We start from the raw sequence: 18,299 nt of genomic DNA, 5'->3' as shown, positions 1-18,299 counted from the left end.
GGAAAGCTAGCTGAACATGTGTTTAGGGGTGTCAAAAGCGGAAAGTGCCGCCGATCTGAGTGGAGTCTCAGAGGACGAACGCGATCGAGCAATCTCTGATGAATGGCCGCAATGGCGACTGGAGGAAGCGCCGATCACGAACTGTGCCGTGATGGCTTGAAATGGCTTGAAATGGCTGCAGGTGACTGGAGGATGACTGGCGATGCTACCTAGCCTTAAGCTACAGAGCCTGACGGCAAAGCAGCGAAGGGCTTTTGAGTCATTATTGGTTTTTTTATTTTTTTTTTTTTTTTTTTTTTTTTTTTTATGGTCGGTAGCCACTCAATCACTCCGTGCGTAGTGTCTTGGCCGCTTCAGGCGGGCCGGGGGCTGTAATTGCGAGTCCGCCGCAAGACGGGGTAGACTAGACGATCTCCCACTGCAGAGAAAGGTCGATTTTCAGGTAGAAAGCGAGCAAGATCGTGCAGTGATAGGACAATTGCTGGGGCACTAGTTGATTGCTCGAGCCCTCGATAATTGCTAGGAATCGGCTAAATATTGGCGATCATATCAGCCGCGAATTGCCAGTGTTCGAATGATGTCTTTTAGGACCACAGAAAAGTACGTCCTTGAGGACATATGTGCTCTCGGTATCGCCGACCCTGCTCTGTAGACGAGCGAGCTGCATTGTAGGTAATGAAAGACTTGACGGTGATAGCGGTTGGCTATTTGAGCGGGCGTTTATGTCGCCGGTCATGCTGATGAGCCTGACGCATTATTATGATTTAATGTAAGTAGCGAATTTCCTCAACCTCGCATTGATAATTCGTCTTGCCATGAGTCAATGAATTGACACGATGGATAGAGAAGATCGAGGAGGAAATATTGAGGAAGGATGATGTCTGGAGTGAAGCAGGTGATCGCCGATGACTGATCGGCAGTGGAAATAGAGCCGGAACCCAGTGGCTTTATGGCAGTTGCATTTACCTCAGTCACTACCAAATATCGGATTGTCTCATAACGCCATAACGAGAGAGTCGACCTTAAGTGGACAGAACACACCTCTCGCTTTGTTATCTTTTCTGAATAACTATCACTTATATTATGATTGAATTGCAACTGCCATGGCCCAGCCTGCGGCTCCCGCTATGTTGGGAGTCAGCGACTCCTTGCACCTCCCACATCTTTCCTATTGAAAGCGCGCCTTTGAATCTCTCTGGGTACTTCCTTCATATGAGCTAGCGGTTTCTGACAGTTGCATCACAAGCTCAGCGGCCTCTGAAACCGACTTGGTGTTGCGGATGGCGTCGATGAGCTCGAGGGTGTCTGCCGGATTATTTTTCCGGATCGTTTCGACGAGTAGGAAAACTGCGTGTTTGTACCGTCTTGCTTCCGCTTCCAGGGCCTCATAGTCCGGGACCGGTTCGTCTTGAATGTGCTATGGAATGACTAAGATACTGATGTGATTGCAGTAGCTGCCAGTGAACACATACCTGGATACGTTGTTGGCCGGGCATCTTTGATCTGCTGGTGATTGCGAGCTCACGAGGATATCAGCGAATGCGGGTCGATTGATACGGTGCAGCGGCCCGGACAACGCGGTGACAGAGGGACGACCCCTTTTTTTTATTCGAAAAGACACGGGAAAGTAGGAGCTGCTTTTGTATCAGACTCTTGGTTCACATTCGCGCGCGAGGACAATGGCTGGCATATAGCTGAGGCTACGGTGTAGGACTGCTGGATCATTCAGGTAGGGACCGCAGCCCACGTCACCGCGTCCTGCTCTCCCTCGGGCTACAGCATCCCATTGGCCTTGACACTGTGGAGGGCTCACCCTCCTTGAGCACGATTTAGTAAGGGGGTCCGGGATGTCCCAGCTATGGAGATCGCATTTGACTGTTGCCACCGACCCTTCCTTGGTTACCCTCCCGCAGAGCTTGGCGACGTACCCAGGAGACACGCTAACGTAGCAGACTGCCTTACTCAACAGTGCGACGTCGCTGTCATCAGCCCTGTGCTAAAGACCACGAGGCAACCTGCTAAGAGCTCTAGGCGACCCAAAACGTTTACAGGACGAGCAGGCTCCTTGACCTTTTGCCGAAAGTAGAGTGCGACCGTCATCTCGATGACCTGCCAATGTTATGATGTTCCTGAAGCAATCGCGATTTTTGGATAGGTCGGTTAGCAATAAATCGGGATCGACTCAGCCGCGCCCAAATGCTGAAGACTCGAACAAATAATACTCGCTAGTCGATATCAAACGCCTACGCAATTAACATTACTGCTCTTTGAACATGATCTCGTGTTTGTGAAAAATCACGGTGCAGATATCATATCCGATTGAAGGTTCGACACGGTCGACTTGATGACTGCTTACTGGTTTATCCGGCCGCCCATTGCCCGCATTCAAGTGTCTACTCTATAGTAAAGCACAAGGAGCTTCGACCACTGCAGAGGACTTCACCTAGGATCGCAATATACGCCAGACTGTGCGTTGACAAGAATATTTCTCATTCTCTTTCAAGGAATGGCACCAAGGCAGGCTTTTACCGTTTTGCTCATCACCATCGAACATTGGGGCTCCTTTGACTTCACCAAATTGGGTTTGGCCTAATTCGTGCTCACACGATACAGAGGAACAACGACGGATTCCGTTCCTAGCCGTTCATTTACTGGGCTAACCCTCCGACAAACCAATTGCTGCAGTACGAGACGGTTAAGACACAACCTCCTAAGGGTCTCTTTGCAATCTGAGATACATACCTGAACAGCCAACCGTTAGTCGGACCATCTGCCTATGTGGGGCGTGAATCACTTAAGGCTTATCCGGGATCATATGGAAAGCCATGCCGGACCCCTCGTGATGGTGTCCATAGTCCGAAGGTCCTAATGACGAATTTCCGTCTCCAGGCCGCATGCGTCTCTAAAATTTACGGTTGGCCCAGGGTCTTGACCCTGAGAAACGAGACCTGAAATTGAATTGCCGCAGCCGGTGTTGCAAGCTAAAATCAGATTGCGTAGCTGCCCAACCTATGGCAGACGAAGGTTGTCATGTAAGTTATACTCGCGCAGCCCTAGCAGGATACGAACCCTCCCTTCCTCCTGCAACTTCACCGGCCGCGGAGTATTTTGATCGATTTATGGAGCTCTCGCCAGAGGATTGTATGCCGTATTACAGAATCTTAATGTAATAGCTGGACTACGTCTTTTGTGAGGGTTGCGAGGAACATTCTGGTTCAATGAAAGAGCAGTGTCGCTCAGTAGGAGAATTGTGCGACAATAATCAAGCTTTTTTCTACTGATCCAGTCTCGCAGATATTGTTCTCGCTAAGCGGCTACTAAGTACTCGCAACGCTGAGTCGAGATGACCCGGACGGGCAAAGTGTTCTAAAAGTCTGCCGATGCGAACTGATAATCCTACCAGTCCTGTAAGGATGATGCCCGAATTATGCGAATCATGCTAATCCGCATCCATGACAGTTAAGGGTCTTACAGGTAGATGCAGACAGCTGCTCGCACCTTTGGCCTCGACTGGCATTTTCCGACTAAACGGTTATCTCGGAAGCTGACCAATGCCACGATCTTACTCTTTATCAGCTTCGTCCCTTGCGCATCTGGAGCGGCGGTCTTGTTATCAGGATCGATGAAGGCCAACGAACACTACGATCGTCATACGGCATGGACTAGGCACGTCAACCTTGCCGTTAGAGTCTAGTACAGGTACTAGCTACCTGCAGTTGCTCTGATAAGCTAATACGCAAAGCCCAAACCCGCTTTTGCGCCATGCCAGATCGACTACACCTACCTCAACTGCCAACTAACAATGGCACGAAATGGTTCTGGCATGATGAATTCTTGCGTGACCACGGGCCAGTTCTGCTAAAACACCGTTTTCAAATCTTCTTTATTTTTTTTTTGTGTTTGAACTGTATTTCTCTCGGCAATGAGTCACGAATAATCGGAGATAATGAACTGAAGGATGACGACCCCGCTTCCTATATAAACCCCCCTCCTGAGGCGAGCGGTTGGATTTATTGTTTTCCGCCACCAACACATGCAAGCATGGGCGACGCAGCAGTCCAAAAGCGTCAAATCCTCGTCGTAATCCACCGAGCATTTCCGGGGTCTATTACTGAGGAAATTCGGAACAAATTCCCGGATGCTGAGGTTCATTTTGTGACACCCCAGGTTGGGGATCGACTTCCTGCTGGTGGGTGCAGTTCCTGACTCTAACGGTCCGTCTCTATTTCTCCGCGATTGGCCTAACGAGACCGAGCTGGGAAGATATTGTGAAACGATCCACGATCATTGTCACCGGACGCAGCCTTCCCGATCCTGAAGATGCCAAGCAGTAAGCTCGCCTGTCACATACCAAATGCCCCAAAAAGGCGTTGCGAAAGGATGCCGCTGACGATTCGCGCAGTATCAAGTTTATACACTTCTTCTCTGCTGGGCTAGACAAGGTTATCCACGATCCGGTGCTCACTGATTCCGAGATCCCGGTAACAACAAGCTCGGGTATCCACGGCCCCCCGATCGCGGAATGGACGGTGATGAACTGGCTCGTCGCATCGCGCGAATATAATATCACATATGAAAATCAGAAGAAACACATCTGGGGCTCAGTTGATTTGTACTCGCACGGGATCCAGGATCACGTTGGGAAGAAAGTCGGTATCCTTGGCTATGGAAGCATTGGACGACAAAGTATGCGCTCTCCTCTATCTCCTTACGTGCACAGACAAATCAAAGTACTGATGAAAACTCCTGTAATAGTTGCCCGGGTTGCCGTATCTCTAGGCCTCAGCGTCTACGCATACACAGCCTCCCCCAAACCAACTCCCGAATCCCGCCGCGACCGGCACTACATCATCCCGGGCACCGGCGATGCCGACGGCACGCTCCCAGTATCCTGGCACCATGGCACTTCTAAAGCCTCTCTGCACGAGTTTCTCTCATTAGGTCTCGACCACATCGTCGTCTCCCTCCCTCTCACGCCATCAACAACACACCTCCTCGGTGCGCAAGAATTCGCCATCCTAGCGGCAAATAAGAACCCTAAGCACTGCAACCCGTACCTGACCAATATCTCGCGCGGGAAGGTCATCGACCAGGACGCTTTGATTGCGTCTTTGAAGTCAGGCGAACTCAGTGGTGCCGCGCTGGATGTTACCGATCCTGAACCTCTGCCGGAAGACCATGAGTTGTGGGATACACCGAATGTGCAGATTAGTCCGCATGTCAGTTCCCTTGGGCAAGAGTATTTCGTGCGCTCGTTTGATATTGTCAGGGAGAATCTCGAAAGGGTGAAGAATGTGCTCCCGTTGATCAATGAATATAAACGGGGTAGAGGGTATTGAGTTGACCGAATGCCATCCTGCTTCCCTTTTGCCTATATGTCACGGTAATTTGGTATACTGACAGACCGGCAGCAGAACGGAGAGGTTTGAGAGCCAAGAAAGTGCGTCCCTACTGTAACTGTAGAAGGAATTTTCAAGCTTACGAGTGACTCTGCAAAAACTTGATGTAGACCACTCTGCCCAGGAGAATATATCCATCTTCTCGGTTCAAAGAGGAATACGCTCTGGAAGAAATATAATCAATCTTGATTCTTGGAACTAATAGATCCGAAATATCAGATAGGATGAACTGCCGGAGATTGCAGTGTAATGGCAGATATAAGACTGGGTTACTGGACCGATTGTCGTTAACCACTGCTTTGAGATACCCGAAACAATTCGGAGAAGTCGAATTGAAGATTCGGGATATCAGAGTTCTCCGCCAATCTATAATGAGCTCTAATTAAACTCGATAAGTGGGCGTCCCAGCTTTTAAAAACCGTCTTTATATCAGGAGAAACAAAACCCTCGACCTGGTCACCAGACTGTGCATATAGATCATTATTCCATAATTTCTTGAAAGATGAATAGATTATCGGCAGCCCTGCGTGTAATGTAAGGCCCACAGAATGTAAGTCATGTTCCTCAGGAATTTTCTCAAAAGGCAATCTGGCAGACGCTATCCGCTTGAGTTTTGAACCATTGCGAACATCACTGTTCTGGAGCTGCATGAGGTATGCCCTTGGATCGTGCGGGCTAAGAACCGTCTTTGACACCCCAGTGCCGTTTGAAATCTCGCCCAATCCTGATCGCAACTGCTGTGTGACAAAACTAGGTTTAGGCTGACAGTTCAAGGCAGCCCGAGCGGCAAGGTACCTGCTCTGATGGGGAGAGCTTTTCGAAGTTGTAGGTTTGGGGTTCTGAAACTGCATTCGACGTTCTTGAATGGCAGTTTTTTTCCTTGTTTCGAATTCGAGAGCCTTCTGGAGTTCGGGGTTCTCGTCGGGATTCGCGGCGCTGTATAACCTGGCTGACCATTGTTCAAGAACAGGTAATCCGGGCTTGTTAACGAACCTTGCAGGTTGTGCTAGGGTGCGTGGAGACCTCTTTGTGGAGCTTGAATCCGCTAAAGAGTCTTGCAGGCTGATCTTCGAGGCAGTTTGAGATGGATTGATTGCCAGATCTGATGGGCCACTCAGGCTTGCTCTCTCAGTTCCGAAACAATCCTGCGTAAGCTGGGAAAACGGAGGATCCTTGATCTGTGTTTCTGGTTCTTCGGTGGCCGTAGGAGACTGTGATGACCGTGACAGCTTCAAAAACCAGGTATCCAATGACCCGTTGCCGTAACGTTCCCTGTCAATCTGCCTCTGTTGCTGGCGCCTATCCCGCGCCGTAGTTGTTGGTGAAAGCTGCGATGGACCTAGACTCGAGGAAGGAGTAGTATTCACAGCTGCAGCGGGAGAGTCTGCGCTAGATATTGGACTGGGTAAGCAAGGACGAACATCGTCACCCTGTCCTGTCTCGCGTGGATTTATATTGATTCCAGGCAAGTGAATTTCCCTATATAGACTCAGTCGTCGTTGATCTTGTGCGTCAACGCCAGGTGATGCAGCTCCTATTGTGGCTCTCGAGTTGTTAAGTCGAGATAATGAAGAGCAATCAGCTTTTTCTCTGCGACTATGAGGCTCCAGAGGACTGCGACAGGGTTCTGGACGCGCAAATAGGCGGGCGCTCAAGGAACTTCTCTCTTGCGGACTAGAAGCCAGGGCAGGAGTTGAGAGTGCAGCACTTTCCTGTTTTCTGGACAGGAGAGCTTCGAATCCATTTCGCTGAGACGTTCCTCTGCCTTGTTCAGTCGAGCCATGATTTTTGTGCACATCCGACAGATCGTCATAGGTATCTCGGAGGAGATCTTCTACCAGAGAAAGAACAGCCTGTTGATCTTCAAATAAGACGTCATCCTTGGATGGCTCGACGTTGACATCATAAGCTCCCTCAAGGCAAAGGACATGAACGCAAAGAAAAGGATCGTTGATTGGCGGCGACAGCCCATTGCGCGATGCGGCAGAACGTACGTATTTTCTATAGAGCTTTGTAATATCCTGCGCAACTCCTCGCCCTGATGTAAGTGGCCTATTATCCACACTTATGTATTGACCTAGATTGTTGAACTTGGTGAAATCTATTGCTGTTAGCGAGTGTCCCATTTCTGAGGAAGGAACGGGTGGATACCTGAGCCGACTTTGGGGAGTAGCGCAACTAGTCTGAACCCCGAGTCTTCTGGTGAGGCATTCCCATCTCTAGAGGGGGTTGGCCAGCTTCTGAGGATACAGTTAGAGGCAACCTCAGTGCCGGCGACCTTCAATGCTGCATCCGTGAGCGTAGCGTTTTTCCCTGGAGCATACATCCAGTTTGAATTCTCGTTCTTGGCCTTCAGAACTTTGAAAGACAGCCTGATTGAAGGCCTAGTCATGGCATATGCCTGCACCATCTTCTTGATCTTGAGCAGCGTTTTCTTGGAGTTCGTGATAGCTGTCTGCCGTCGAACCGGTATCTGCTGAAACAGGTTCGAAATGCGGACAGTCGTTCCAACGGGATGGGAGATACGTTCAGTCCTGTCTATAAGTCCCTGAGCATATTATAGATGCGGAGTAATATGTACCTGATAAGCTCCCCATTTCTGCCATACTCCAAAGACGACCCGACAGGATCTGTCTCGACCCTAGTGGAAATATTCAGAACACCAGATATCTCGGCAGCACTGGCCAATGCTTCACCACGGAATCCAAGCGATTTTCCGCCTACATTCTGCAAGTCTTCGACAGTATGGATCTTGCTTGTGAAGGTGCGTTTGCATACAACCATGTAGTCGTCTGCGGGAATTCCATGTCCGTTGTCTTTGACCTGAAGAAGGCCGACCGTGTCCTGCGATATTTCAACAGACACTGAAGTTGCCAATGCATCTATGGCGTTGTCCAACAGCTCTTTCGCCAGTGAGTACGGGTCAGAGATGATGGATGTTGAGCCAATGGCCCGAACGGTGGCAGGTGGAAGAGCCACAATCGGCATCTCCGTCGCAAGGGTACAATTGGCTCGTCATGTATGGGACATAGTACGCATGCTAGCTGCACAGCAGTATCTTTGATATGATCTTGGGATATAGATACTCTGCTCGTGGTGATTGATGGAATCCGATCAGAAAATGAGAAAAGGGAGAGTATTTCCACGCACGTCATCATTCTTGAAGCACGTGAGATGAGTCAGCAGCCAGGCTATCGCCAGCAAACACCACAAGACTCCTACTCTTGTCAGCATCTGTAGCCTTGAGCACGGCCGAGGAAGTATAAGATGCTGTGCTCATCATTTTCGGTCTCGAGGCTTGCAATACCAGCTGTTTGTACATTGATTGCGTTTCTCGCGTACACGTCGCAGATCTTTTTCCTGTATTTCGAGGACGCACCGCTGAAAGAGGACGAAGTATGGCGAATCAACATTCTTGCCATATGCATTTGGATATGTTATTATCGCGCTTGCACAGTTGATCCTGGTCGTGTGCCGATAGGGTGGATGCCATCGGACCGTAAGCGGTTGGAGGCCGATCGAGCTAGCGGTCGTCAACGATGGTGTCGGAGGTGCGAAGCCTATAAACCACCAAGAGCACATCACTGCAAGACATGTGGGAGGTACGATATGCCTAAGTGATGCAGACTAGTTGTCATACTAATGTATTCTAGATGTATCCCGAAAATGGACCATCACTGCCCATGGACCTCCAACTGTGTCTCGCACTTTACCTTTCCGCATTTCGTGCGATTTCTGTTTTATGCGGTAGTTGGTATTGCGTATCTCGAGACTCGTCTCTGGGAGCGTGCCTCCAAGGTCTGGGGGTCAAGGCACCTGCCCAGTGTAAGAAAGACAGCCAATGTCTCGATTGCTTACTGACGTTTCGTAGTATTTAGGACCTAGCATGGGACAAATTGGCCATCTATTCATCCTATTCATCACCAACAGCTTGACCCTGTTTGCACTCTCTCTGCTTCTTCTGAGGACTCTCTGGTCGCTCGGGTCAAACACAACTACCATCGAATCGTGGGAAATCGAACGACATGAAACCCTGCTTCGACGCGCTCGGCGTCTCGGTGGCAGCCTGCCCGGCCCAGGGGGCATCAATGTGCATATAACGAAGCAGGAGTTTCCCTATGATATAGGTATCTGGTCTAATATCAAAGCTGGAATGGGCGGGAGTGCGAACGTATGTATCTGCTAATCTCTGTGACATCACCAACTAACTTTCTCTCCAGGTGCTAAGCTGGTTTTGGCCGTTGGCAAGGACGCCTGACCGGAGCACCGGGTTAGAATTCGAGGAGAACGGGTTCGAAGGTAGGGAGCATGTTTACCCTGTAATGCACTCGCTTACGCGCATAGATCCTTCCGTTTCATGGCCACCGCCAGATCCAGATCGCATCCCTCTTCCGCCCAGGGACCAGCGAGATGGTTCCATGTACGACATTACAGACACAAGCGGTACAAGCGGTCATATCGACGTTGAAGCTTTTAATAGACGAAAGGAGGCAGACCTAAGACGTCGGAGAGCGCCGGCTGAAATTAAGCGCCGCAAGCCGTTTCATGTACGGTTGGAGGAATACTCAGATGACTCGTCAGATGCCGAGGCTGGTACCGGAAGCAACGACGACTCCGAACACGGCGAAGAAGGTTGGAAGAACTCTGAAGGAGAACGGCTACGTGATTTCGGCGTCGACGAGGAGGCTGAGTTTTACGATGAAGAGGATATCCCTCTGGCTTTGTTGATACAGCAGCGAGCAAAGCGCCAGCACCTACCACAATGAAAAGCTAACATGATTATCATATGTATGCGCAAAACATTTATTGATGCAAGCTCTCAGACCTTAACAGCAACACCCCTAAGCCTCACATACCCTAGCCACTGACTCCCATCCTCTTCGCGGGTGATCACTGTCTGCAACACCTCGCAGACTTCCCGTACCACCTCTTCTCTCTTCTTGGTATCCACAACATCCAGAAACGCCGCCCCCATGAGTTTTACCCACCCTGCCAACCCCCCATTAGCATCACTAGTCAGCTTTGTCGGCCGATACTCGCTCTCCATTTTCACCACTTTGAACCCAAGACTTTCTAAGGTGCTCGACATCCAGGGTGCAGACGGAAAGAACCACGGATACGATTCGCGGGCTTTCTCTATGGTGATTCCCTGCCGGAGAAGGGCGTACTGCATTGCAGCCTGAATTTCGGCGACGTTACCGTGCCCGCCCATTTCGAAGACGAATGCGCCTCCCTTTTTCAGGGACACGTGGATGCCTTTTAATGTCGAGAGGCGCGTGTTTTCATTCCGGAGGATCCAGTGTAAGGCCGCGTTGGAAACACTGCACACCCAGATTTAACCGCCTGCAATACTTCCTTTCAAATTAAAGCAGAATATTCCAGAAAGCGACTCACACTTTATCCCATGTTCCATCCGCAACGTTGTTATTCTGCTCTAAGAAGCAACAATCCAGAACTTGGAACTCGGCCTTCTCACTGCCGTAGTTCTTCCTCGCAGCCTCAATCATCGCCGGCGAGGAATCGACGCCAAGAACCTTGGAAACATAGGGTAGGAAGAGCTCGGTGAATTTTCCATCGCCGCATCCGATGTCCAAGACTTTGTCGGAGGGCTGCGGGTCGAGATATTGGAGCAGAGTCTGGGTTAGTTTTGGGACGAAGGCGGCGGATGCTGAGTAGGCCTGGCCTTGGCTTAGTTACTCTCTCAAGGGACATATATGTGATGGGGGTTATTACCTCGGATGACCAGTGGTCCTTACGCTCAGCTTGGGTTTGTTCGTGGGTCGCGGACATGGTGCAGGGGACCCCGATTGCTACTAGGCGTGGAGACGGAGTGATGATTATAATTATCGCAATACCAACTCTAGATAGATACAGAAAGGTACGGCGCTCAGAAGTCGTCGAGTCTATTGGGGTTGGAATTATGTACAATAGTTCAATTCAAGAGGATCAACGTTTCTTATATCCTGGACTGGGGTTGGAGAGGGGGACTAGGTATAGGTCCGATGTCGGAGGCGCTTACAAGCGGCAGTGGCTGCTCAATTGCAATCAGCTTTCGAAGTAGGATACCTTGTATATCTTCCATGCTTGTGGAATGCAAGAGTACTAATAGCTTGCGTACCTCGAGCCAACGTCATATAACGTAGGGAGCTCGGGTTTGCAAAAAGTAGGCGGGTACTCCAGGCTGAGCCTCAGTCTACCAGACCCACCTGAGGCACAGGCAGACTGTCATTCATAACCCGACAGTTCAACAGTGTAATGAATACCTACTACCTTCATGATATCTGCGAGGAGGAGGCTAAGCGTGACCGATTCGCGCTGCCCCTGATTCGGTGCACAGGGTTGCAGTTCCAATTCCCCTGACAAGCCCTAAACATATATATATGACAACCTATTGATGAAATATAATATGCATTCAGGACTTCAATTTATCTTGCACACAAGTATCAGAAGACGAATCTCAATGCTTAGATCCAGTCATACCACAAGAACAGAATATTTCTGCAACTATGAATGCTAAAGGAGATATGGATGCCTTGCTGTGAATGTCTGATCTCCAGAGCATGGAGAGTCTGTGCCTCACATAGGCGGCATCTTATAGTGTCTTGTAAATAGTCAAATAGTCCGTTGATGAATGTGAGTGCACTGCTTTAATTGCACCTCGGCAGGGCCATCGGTGTAATAGTTAGGAACCGTCCCTTCTAACAGAGGGCACCAACGCTGATCATCAAAGAATTTTTCTAAAAATAAGAAGGCGCCCTATCAGGCGTTTCTAACTGGATATCCGTAGCATTGACGGCACGGACCAAACCCAGGTGCCGAGCTTTGTAACGAATACGAGTCTATGCTCCAGAACCTAGGTCAGGTCATCTCGTCCATATCCAATGATGGACCAAAGCGCTTGTTTACTACGGCGCTATGAAGAAGTTAGGGCTAGCTGGGTACTGTAGACATCCTAGCGCAAATCCTCAGGTACAATCAAAATAGCAAATAATATTATTTCCCCAGGATACGACAATGCAAGGTACGAGCAATCTGCACGGGCGCGCCCGATTTAGATCTTATACAAGCGAGGCTTAGCCGCGCTGAGTAACTCTTGCGTGCCGTTGCGGAGATATACGAGGGCGATCCGCAAACACGAGGAGGCGCCGATACCTCATTTGGCATACTAGATGCTGATTGCTTCGAGGCAGCCATACCATTCCCCCTTGCAATTTCTCAACTGCATATGAAGGAACATCGTGAGGGTCATGTATTGTCGCGTCTAACCTGTTCTGGCGTCATTTCGCGGAGCTAGCAGTAGCATATCGGGTTTGTGATCGAATGGATGGCGGACAGGCGAGTGACAAAAATGGGATCATGAACAGTGAGCCTGAAGGTATATTGTCTTTCTATCTCTATATGTACTAGAAGAACTATAAGAAGAGCCTCCGTTCCCACCATCTTGTGCTCTCATCACCTCATCACCTCATCAACAGCACCAGACTCTCTCAGCCTCATTGTCAATCCCAATTAATCCCAACCCAACCCAATTAGATCAATAATCAATCAATCACCATGAAGTTCACTGTCGCCGGAGTCCTTGCCCTCGCCAGCCTGGCCCTCGCCATGCCTGCCCCTGAGGCAGCTGCCGTCGCGGAGGCAGAGGCTCTGGAGGTCTCTGTCCCCGTCGACATCTCCCCTGAAGCCCTGGGCCTCGAAAAGCGCGCCAGAACATTGTGCAAGATCGTCAACTCGAGCTCCTCCAAGGTCAACTGCCGCACCGGCCCGGGCTTCGACTATCCAGCCTCGTACTCTGTTATCCCCGGCAAGAACTATGAGTTCAGGTGCTACAAGTCTGGAGACTGCTATAACGGCAACTGGTACGTACATTTTATTTGCTCACTGGATCAATATTTTTTTTTTTTTTTTTGAATGCGTTGGATATGATAAGCTAATGAGTGTTTTAGCACTTGGCAGCGTATCAACTGGGATGGCAAGACCTGCTATGTCAATGGCTACTACACTGATAGCAAATGCACTGTTGGTATGTATTACCATCCAAGGCTGAATTGTGAGCACGGAACTGACGGTGGTTGTAGCTGCTCTTGGAAAGTGCTAGAGTCAGTGTTTTCGGTCATGTCACGACCACGGCGTCATGGCAGTCTGATTATCTAGGTGTCAATATAGTCGTTTCAAAGAGAGGGATAATATATTGGAGTAAACGGTTTAGTTCTAGTACATAATGCATAAAGTCGCGTGAATTTTGCCAGTATCTGACCGTATCGTAATTTGACATGCCTAGATCAGGGCTTCCCGTATACGTTACTATCGGCGCCTGCATCAGACGCTGGAACTTGTGCGAGAAGAACCTTAACAGGGTACTGGTTGACGTGAAAATGTGAGTTTGAGCAAGAGATGCTCCTGGAGATTGGCAGCGTGAACGACTCAAGGCCACAAGATAGGATTGCTAGCAGCTAGGTCTGTCGTTTTTCTATGGACGAAGACGTCATACAACCATTTTGATAGCCCTTTGCACTAGAAATGTTAAAGGTTCTGAACGATGAAGGTGGCATAAGACATATCGGTGAGGTCGTTTGCACCCAGTAGAGGCCTGCCAATATGATCATACTATGAATTACAAGTAGTAGAACCCGGAAGGCGCATAAATATGGAACTCAAACCCGTCGTCTCCAGACAAGTGCCGTTCTATGCCGGTTCTCAGCCGCGGTCCTTTATTTGGTACGCTTTGCTCCTCAGCCTGCGAGCTTCCACACTCGACTTAAGTGCCTGAAAGGAGATGAGCCTCTAGAAAGGTGCCCAGTGCTGCGAGTGCCAACTGGCGAGTTGCGTACATGACCCCATCATGGTTCACTCTCGGACTGTTTGTTTGTGGTACGCGTTAGACGAAGTTTCCTAGCAGGGCGTATAATTTGGCGACAGAAACCATGCTCAGTAAGCTCCGACACCTGAGATTGAAGAGAGTTGATGTCCCAGAAACCGACGAAGCGGCTCGCAGTGCCGGAGGAGAGAATGCCAGTACTCAAGAACAAATTCCTTGATAGGCATCAGTGCAGATGGATCCTTGCTTGGCCCGTCATGGGGGAGCCAGAAACGGTTTAAAACCTCAGTTCAACAGGGGCTGCGACATACAAGTGAGATTTGCTTCTGAGCTTAAGGTGGTGTTCTTAGGTCATGATGAAGCCCAGGAAGAAAGACCCCGGGAAGTCTTTAGGGTGGAAAACCTGGCTGTAATCGGGCCAGCTTAGTGAGTGGAGGCTGGACTGTCGAAGTAAGAACTGAAGGCTCGGATATTGAAGGCAATACGGGCCCCCTTGACGATGATGAAGTAAAGGGAGTTAGGCCTTGAAATCGTGAGATCGAGACCAGGGGAACGGCAGGGTTGGGAGGTGAAGAGAGGCTTCTCCAGGGTATTGTAGTACCCTACCTATCCACGAGTACCTGGGTGTACTCGGCCAGACAGGGCACGTTTCACGATGTTGTGTGACTATAGATGTCTAGAATTGATTCGGAAAGGCTACCTTGTCCACCGCCTCTCGATACTCGCGCTGCCGTGTACATTGGTCCAGAAACACTTGATACTTTGCAGCAAGCAGCGCCCTTTCGTACTCCGCCGTTGTTGGATGGCAGACATCCCCGGGTTTACTCGTCTGTTCGATCACATCCCACAAGTCCACCGTCTTCCCCCGGGCATCCAGATTAGCCGCCTTGACGCCCAACATGGCTGCTCCATGGCACACCGCGGCCTCGACGTGGCGGCCCCGCGGGACAACAACGGGCATGTTGCACGCCGTGGCTATGAGTTTGACTAGAGTCCGATTCTTACACTGCGATCCAGACATAAAGATCGAGGTAATAGCATGCCCAGCATTGTTCATCGTCTCGACGATTTGCCTCGTCTGCAGTGCGATGAACTCGAGCGTGCCGTAGTAGTGTATGGCCATGCTGTCAATCGAGGTATCGGCAGTGAGACCAACGACGGACCCGGTCATGTTCGAGTCCGCCAGGGGTGATCTGTTCCCGAAGAAGTCGCCGTAGAAGAAGAAGTGCCGGGCGAGAGCGGCGATACACGGTAGGCTCTGTTTCGCAGCTAGTGCAGCGAGATGGCCGTCTAGAAACGAAAAGATATCCACCCCGCGGTCAGCAGCAGCGGCAAAGGCAGATTTCGATGCGGGATGGGTGTCAAGAACATGTTTCAGCAGCTGGCCCGTGGCAGACTGGCCTCCTTCGGCCATCCAGCACCCAGGGAAGACGGTATCGCGATATGGACCCCATACGCCAGGGACAAAGACAGGGTTGGGAGACATGGCGATGTGGCAGGTTGATGTCCCTGCCACTGCGGCGAGACGTTTGAATGCGTCCGCCCTGTTGTGATTGTCCGCTACGTCAACACCATCGATCTTGGTGCCGACGGTGCCAATCCACCCTGCATATGCATCGATCACTCCAGCCCCAACGGGAATCCCGGGGGGCAGACCGAGCTCCTTCGCTGCGCTCGCGGAGAGTCTCCCAGCACGCTCACCTGCGCTGAGGTGCTGGCCGGTCTGGAAGATATCAGCAAAGCTACCTTACCGAACCGGTCCATCCACCCATCATGCATAGATCGGGTGGGATACTCACCTCCCCATTCACACCCCCAATACGCGCAAATCCATCCGCAGCAAGCTCTCCAAGTCCAATGCTCTCCAGAAAGTCCCCTTGCCACCCAGTCGTACTCCCCTCCACCTGACTTGGCAGATACCCCTGTTTGCACACCAAACTGCAGTAGCTTCTCGTCTCCTCGCCCGTCGCAATATGGGTCAGCGCATCGACCAGGTCATAGAACTTGCAGTCGGCAAACACCTCTGGCGGCATCTGGTTCTTAAGCCACAGGATCTTGGGCATTTCCATCTCAGGCGACATGGTGCCGCCGACATACTTGAGCACCTTGTGCCCTGTAGCGTTGATCAGCTCAGTTTCCTTGGCTGCGCGGTGGTCAAGCCATAAAATGACGTTTCGCTCGGTACTGAACCCTCCTTGACGGGTCACGGAGACGGGCTTGTTTGTTGTCTTAGAGAAAACGGCGAGTGAACAAGTTGCGTCGAAGCCGATGCCGTGAACCTGGGAGGGAGGGATGGAACGCTCGGCTAGGGCTTGCTGGACTGCGGCGCAGATGCATTGCCAGATGTTCAGAGTCGATTGCTCCTGTGATGGGTCAGTACCACCCTGCTTCACGAGGTGTATAAGCCGTACGTAGTGCTGCTGCTCTGGTTGCCAGAGCCCAATATCCTTGGATGCCAGGCCGACAATGTCGCCGTTGTGATCGATGATGCAGGCGCGAGCGCTGCCGGTGCCGACATCGATGCCGATGTAGTAGCCTGATTTAATCTGCATCTTGCTAGGATGAATGGAGGGACGACGATTCGGCAGCAGACGAGGTTTATCCTTACCCATATATGTGTTGTCCCATTGTTCATATCGGTCCTTCTATCGGTTTCCAAGGTTGCCCTGGCTGACTCCACCGACATGCGGTCTAGATCAGAGACTCCATAAATACAAGGCCCACCAGCGACGGCGAGGGCGGCGTTTTCCCCGCAACAACAAATTTTGGACTATTCAATACCGTGGAAATCAGTAGAGATGCCGGTGAGATAAGTTGGTCAGTCACAGATGCAACACTACGAAGAATTGGCGGCAGAACGAAAATGCTCATAAGGATGAGACTAGCCGTATACCACTGCCCCTAAATATAGAGGTACGGTGGTTGGCAGCTACATCTCAGGCTGCTGCTGCCTGTCAAGAGAATATAATGAGGAAAACAAAACTACAGTATATAGCATATCGAGCGACTGAGCTTTTTGTACGGTGATTTGCTTGCTAGGGGATACAAGGACTGCCGTGCTCTCCTGACGGTGGAGCAGACGGGCAAAAAGGCGAATATCCCGTTGGCCCAAGCGAGGCCTGATGAGGCTTGATAATCCTCAATATAACTATGAGCCCTTCCCCAGAGCCAAAATGTACAGGCAGCACGAAATATGGCAGCTATGGCTTTTTCAGACCAAATTTCAGACTCAATGGGAGTGGGTGGTCTCCCCGGGTTGTGATTGTCTCTAAAACGCCAGAGAAACCGTCCTTCGTCCTCACAAGCGTCCAGTGTCTACAATTCGAGGCTCGGCCGATCCCAATACTGTGGTCCGCACGATGCGCTAGTGATATGTACTGATGAGGATACTGGAACTTACGGGATCGAGGTAAGCAAGGAGCATCCCCCATCTCTCCAGGATAAGACTGAACCTGACCAGATGCACTATTTTAGATACACTACTGACAAAACGGTCAATCCGCCCCTTCGTTGTCACCGCGCCTTGATCCTCCGCCACGAGTCAGCGGCATCCGAACAGTGTGGTCCCTCTGTGACAACCCTCCGTCTGGCGACGCGTCCCCCTGGAGCCCGGAACATCTCCCTTGGATGCCAGCGCCTGCAAGTCTGGGATACGATTCCGTCAGCCCATAGTCTCTGCAGCGAGCCAAGAACTACGTCCTCGTGGGGGACTTCGGTTGGACTGCCCACCCGATACGCTAGAGCAAGGCTCTTGTGAAGCCGTTCGCGGTGGCGACGCTGCTTGTCCGGCAGGTGGAGATCTCTCCAGGGACGTCTCTTGTATTTGGAGCAGGGCCAATCGGGCTATTGGTCTGATGTAGCCAGGGCTTTTGGGACGCTCATATTATGGCCGTTGTATCCAGCAAGACTCGACTTCGCGGCCAAGTTTGCCGCCGACAGGGACCTTCTTACCAGTATCCGAAGCTCTGGTCAAGAATGCCCTCATTTCTGCTATCTAGATGATTTAGGCTCTGACGTGGACGCCGTGATCGGTGCCTCGGCCGCCGAAGCATCCATCCGCCTGGGGCTGCGTATCTTGCGGC

The 18,299-nt window shown here is 50.8% G+C and overlaps 7 protein-coding genes across 7 annotated transcripts; 3 read left to right on the top strand and 4 right to left on the bottom strand.

The window, feature by feature from the left end:
• Positions 1–1,168: 1,168 nt before the first annotated feature.
• On the bottom strand, positions 1,169–1,496 carry BDW70DRAFT_156214 (uncharacterized protein; the record flags this gene model as incomplete). The annotated part of the gene is made up of 2 exons (XM_073740159.1): positions 1,169–1,417; positions 1,473–1,496. The coding sequence occupies 2 exons, from the start codon at positions 1,494–1,496 to the stop codon at positions 1,169–1,171; spliced, it is 273 nt and encodes a 90-aa protein (XP_073599860.1).
• A 2,545-nt stretch (positions 1,497–4,041) lies between these two features.
• Positions 4,042–5,339, top strand: BDW70DRAFT_147352 (D-isomer specific 2-hydroxyacid dehydrogenase family protein; the record flags this gene model as incomplete). Its single annotated transcript, XM_073738704.1, has 4 exons — positions 4,042–4,189; positions 4,264–4,330; positions 4,403–4,686; positions 4,756–5,339. The coding sequence occupies 4 exons, from the start codon at positions 4,042–4,044 to the stop codon at positions 5,337–5,339; spliced, it is 1,083 nt and encodes a 360-aa protein (XP_073599859.1).
• Positions 5,340–5,481: 142 nt separating this feature from the next.
• On the bottom strand, positions 5,482–8,453 carry BDW70DRAFT_169467 (putative DNA mismatch repair protein). Its single transcript, XM_073742691.1, has 3 exons — positions 7,981–8,453; positions 7,551–7,933; positions 5,482–7,506 (listed from the first exon to the last, which is right to left on the bottom strand). The coding sequence occupies exons 1-3, from the start codon at positions 8,385–8,387 to the stop codon at positions 5,687–5,689; spliced, it is 2,610 nt and encodes an 869-aa protein (XP_073599858.1). The 5' UTR covers positions 8,388–8,453; the 3' UTR covers positions 5,482–5,686.
• Positions 8,454–8,640: 187 nt separating this feature from the next.
• pfa4 (putative palmitoyltransferase with autoacylation activity Pfa4) lies at positions 8,641–10,269 on the top strand. Its single transcript, XM_073744924.1, has 5 exons — positions 8,641–9,001; positions 9,053–9,224; positions 9,271–9,570; positions 9,620–9,698; positions 9,744–10,269. Exons 1-5 carry the CDS (start codon positions 8,667–8,669, stop codon positions 10,163–10,165), a joined length of 1,308 nt encoding a protein of 435 aa, XP_073599857.1. The 5' UTR covers positions 8,641–8,666; the 3' UTR covers positions 10,166–10,269.
• On the bottom strand, positions 10,219–11,189 carry BDW70DRAFT_156210 (class I SAM-dependent methyltransferase; the record flags this gene model as incomplete). Its single annotated transcript, XM_073740158.1, has 3 exons — positions 10,219–10,720; positions 10,794–11,077; positions 11,133–11,189. 3 exons carry the CDS (start codon positions 11,187–11,189, stop codon positions 10,219–10,221), a joined length of 843 nt encoding a protein of 280 aa, XP_073599856.1.
• Positions 11,190–12,953: 1,764 nt separating this feature from the next.
• On the top strand, positions 12,954–13,497 carry BDW70DRAFT_156209 (uncharacterized protein; the record flags this gene model as incomplete). The annotated part of the gene is made up of 3 exons (XM_073740157.1): positions 12,954–13,258; positions 13,346–13,422; positions 13,478–13,497. The coding sequence occupies 3 exons, from the start codon at positions 12,954–12,956 to the stop codon at positions 13,495–13,497; spliced, it is 402 nt and encodes a 133-aa protein (XP_073599855.1).
• A 1,396-nt stretch (positions 13,498–14,893) lies between these two features.
• On the bottom strand, positions 14,894–16,829 carry BDW70DRAFT_147348 (FGGY-family carbohydrate kinase; the record flags this gene model as incomplete). Its single annotated transcript, XM_073738703.1, has 3 exons — positions 14,894–15,940; positions 16,017–16,580; positions 16,629–16,829. 3 exons carry the CDS (start codon positions 16,827–16,829, stop codon positions 14,894–14,896), a joined length of 1,812 nt encoding a protein of 603 aa, XP_073599854.1.
• Between the last annotated feature and the right edge of the window lie 1,470 nt (positions 16,830–18,299).

Source organism: Aspergillus foveolatus, assembly GCF_047715535.1.
Source record: "Aspergillus foveolatus strain CBS 279.81 unplaced genomic scaffold BDW70scaffold_4, whole genome shotgun sequence".
NCBI classification, from domain to species: domain Eukaryota; kingdom Fungi; phylum Ascomycota; class Eurotiomycetes; order Eurotiales; family Aspergillaceae; genus Aspergillus; species Aspergillus foveolatus.
Note: the sequence above shows the minus strand (reverse complement) of the source record. Positions and strands in the feature narration are given on the sequence as shown.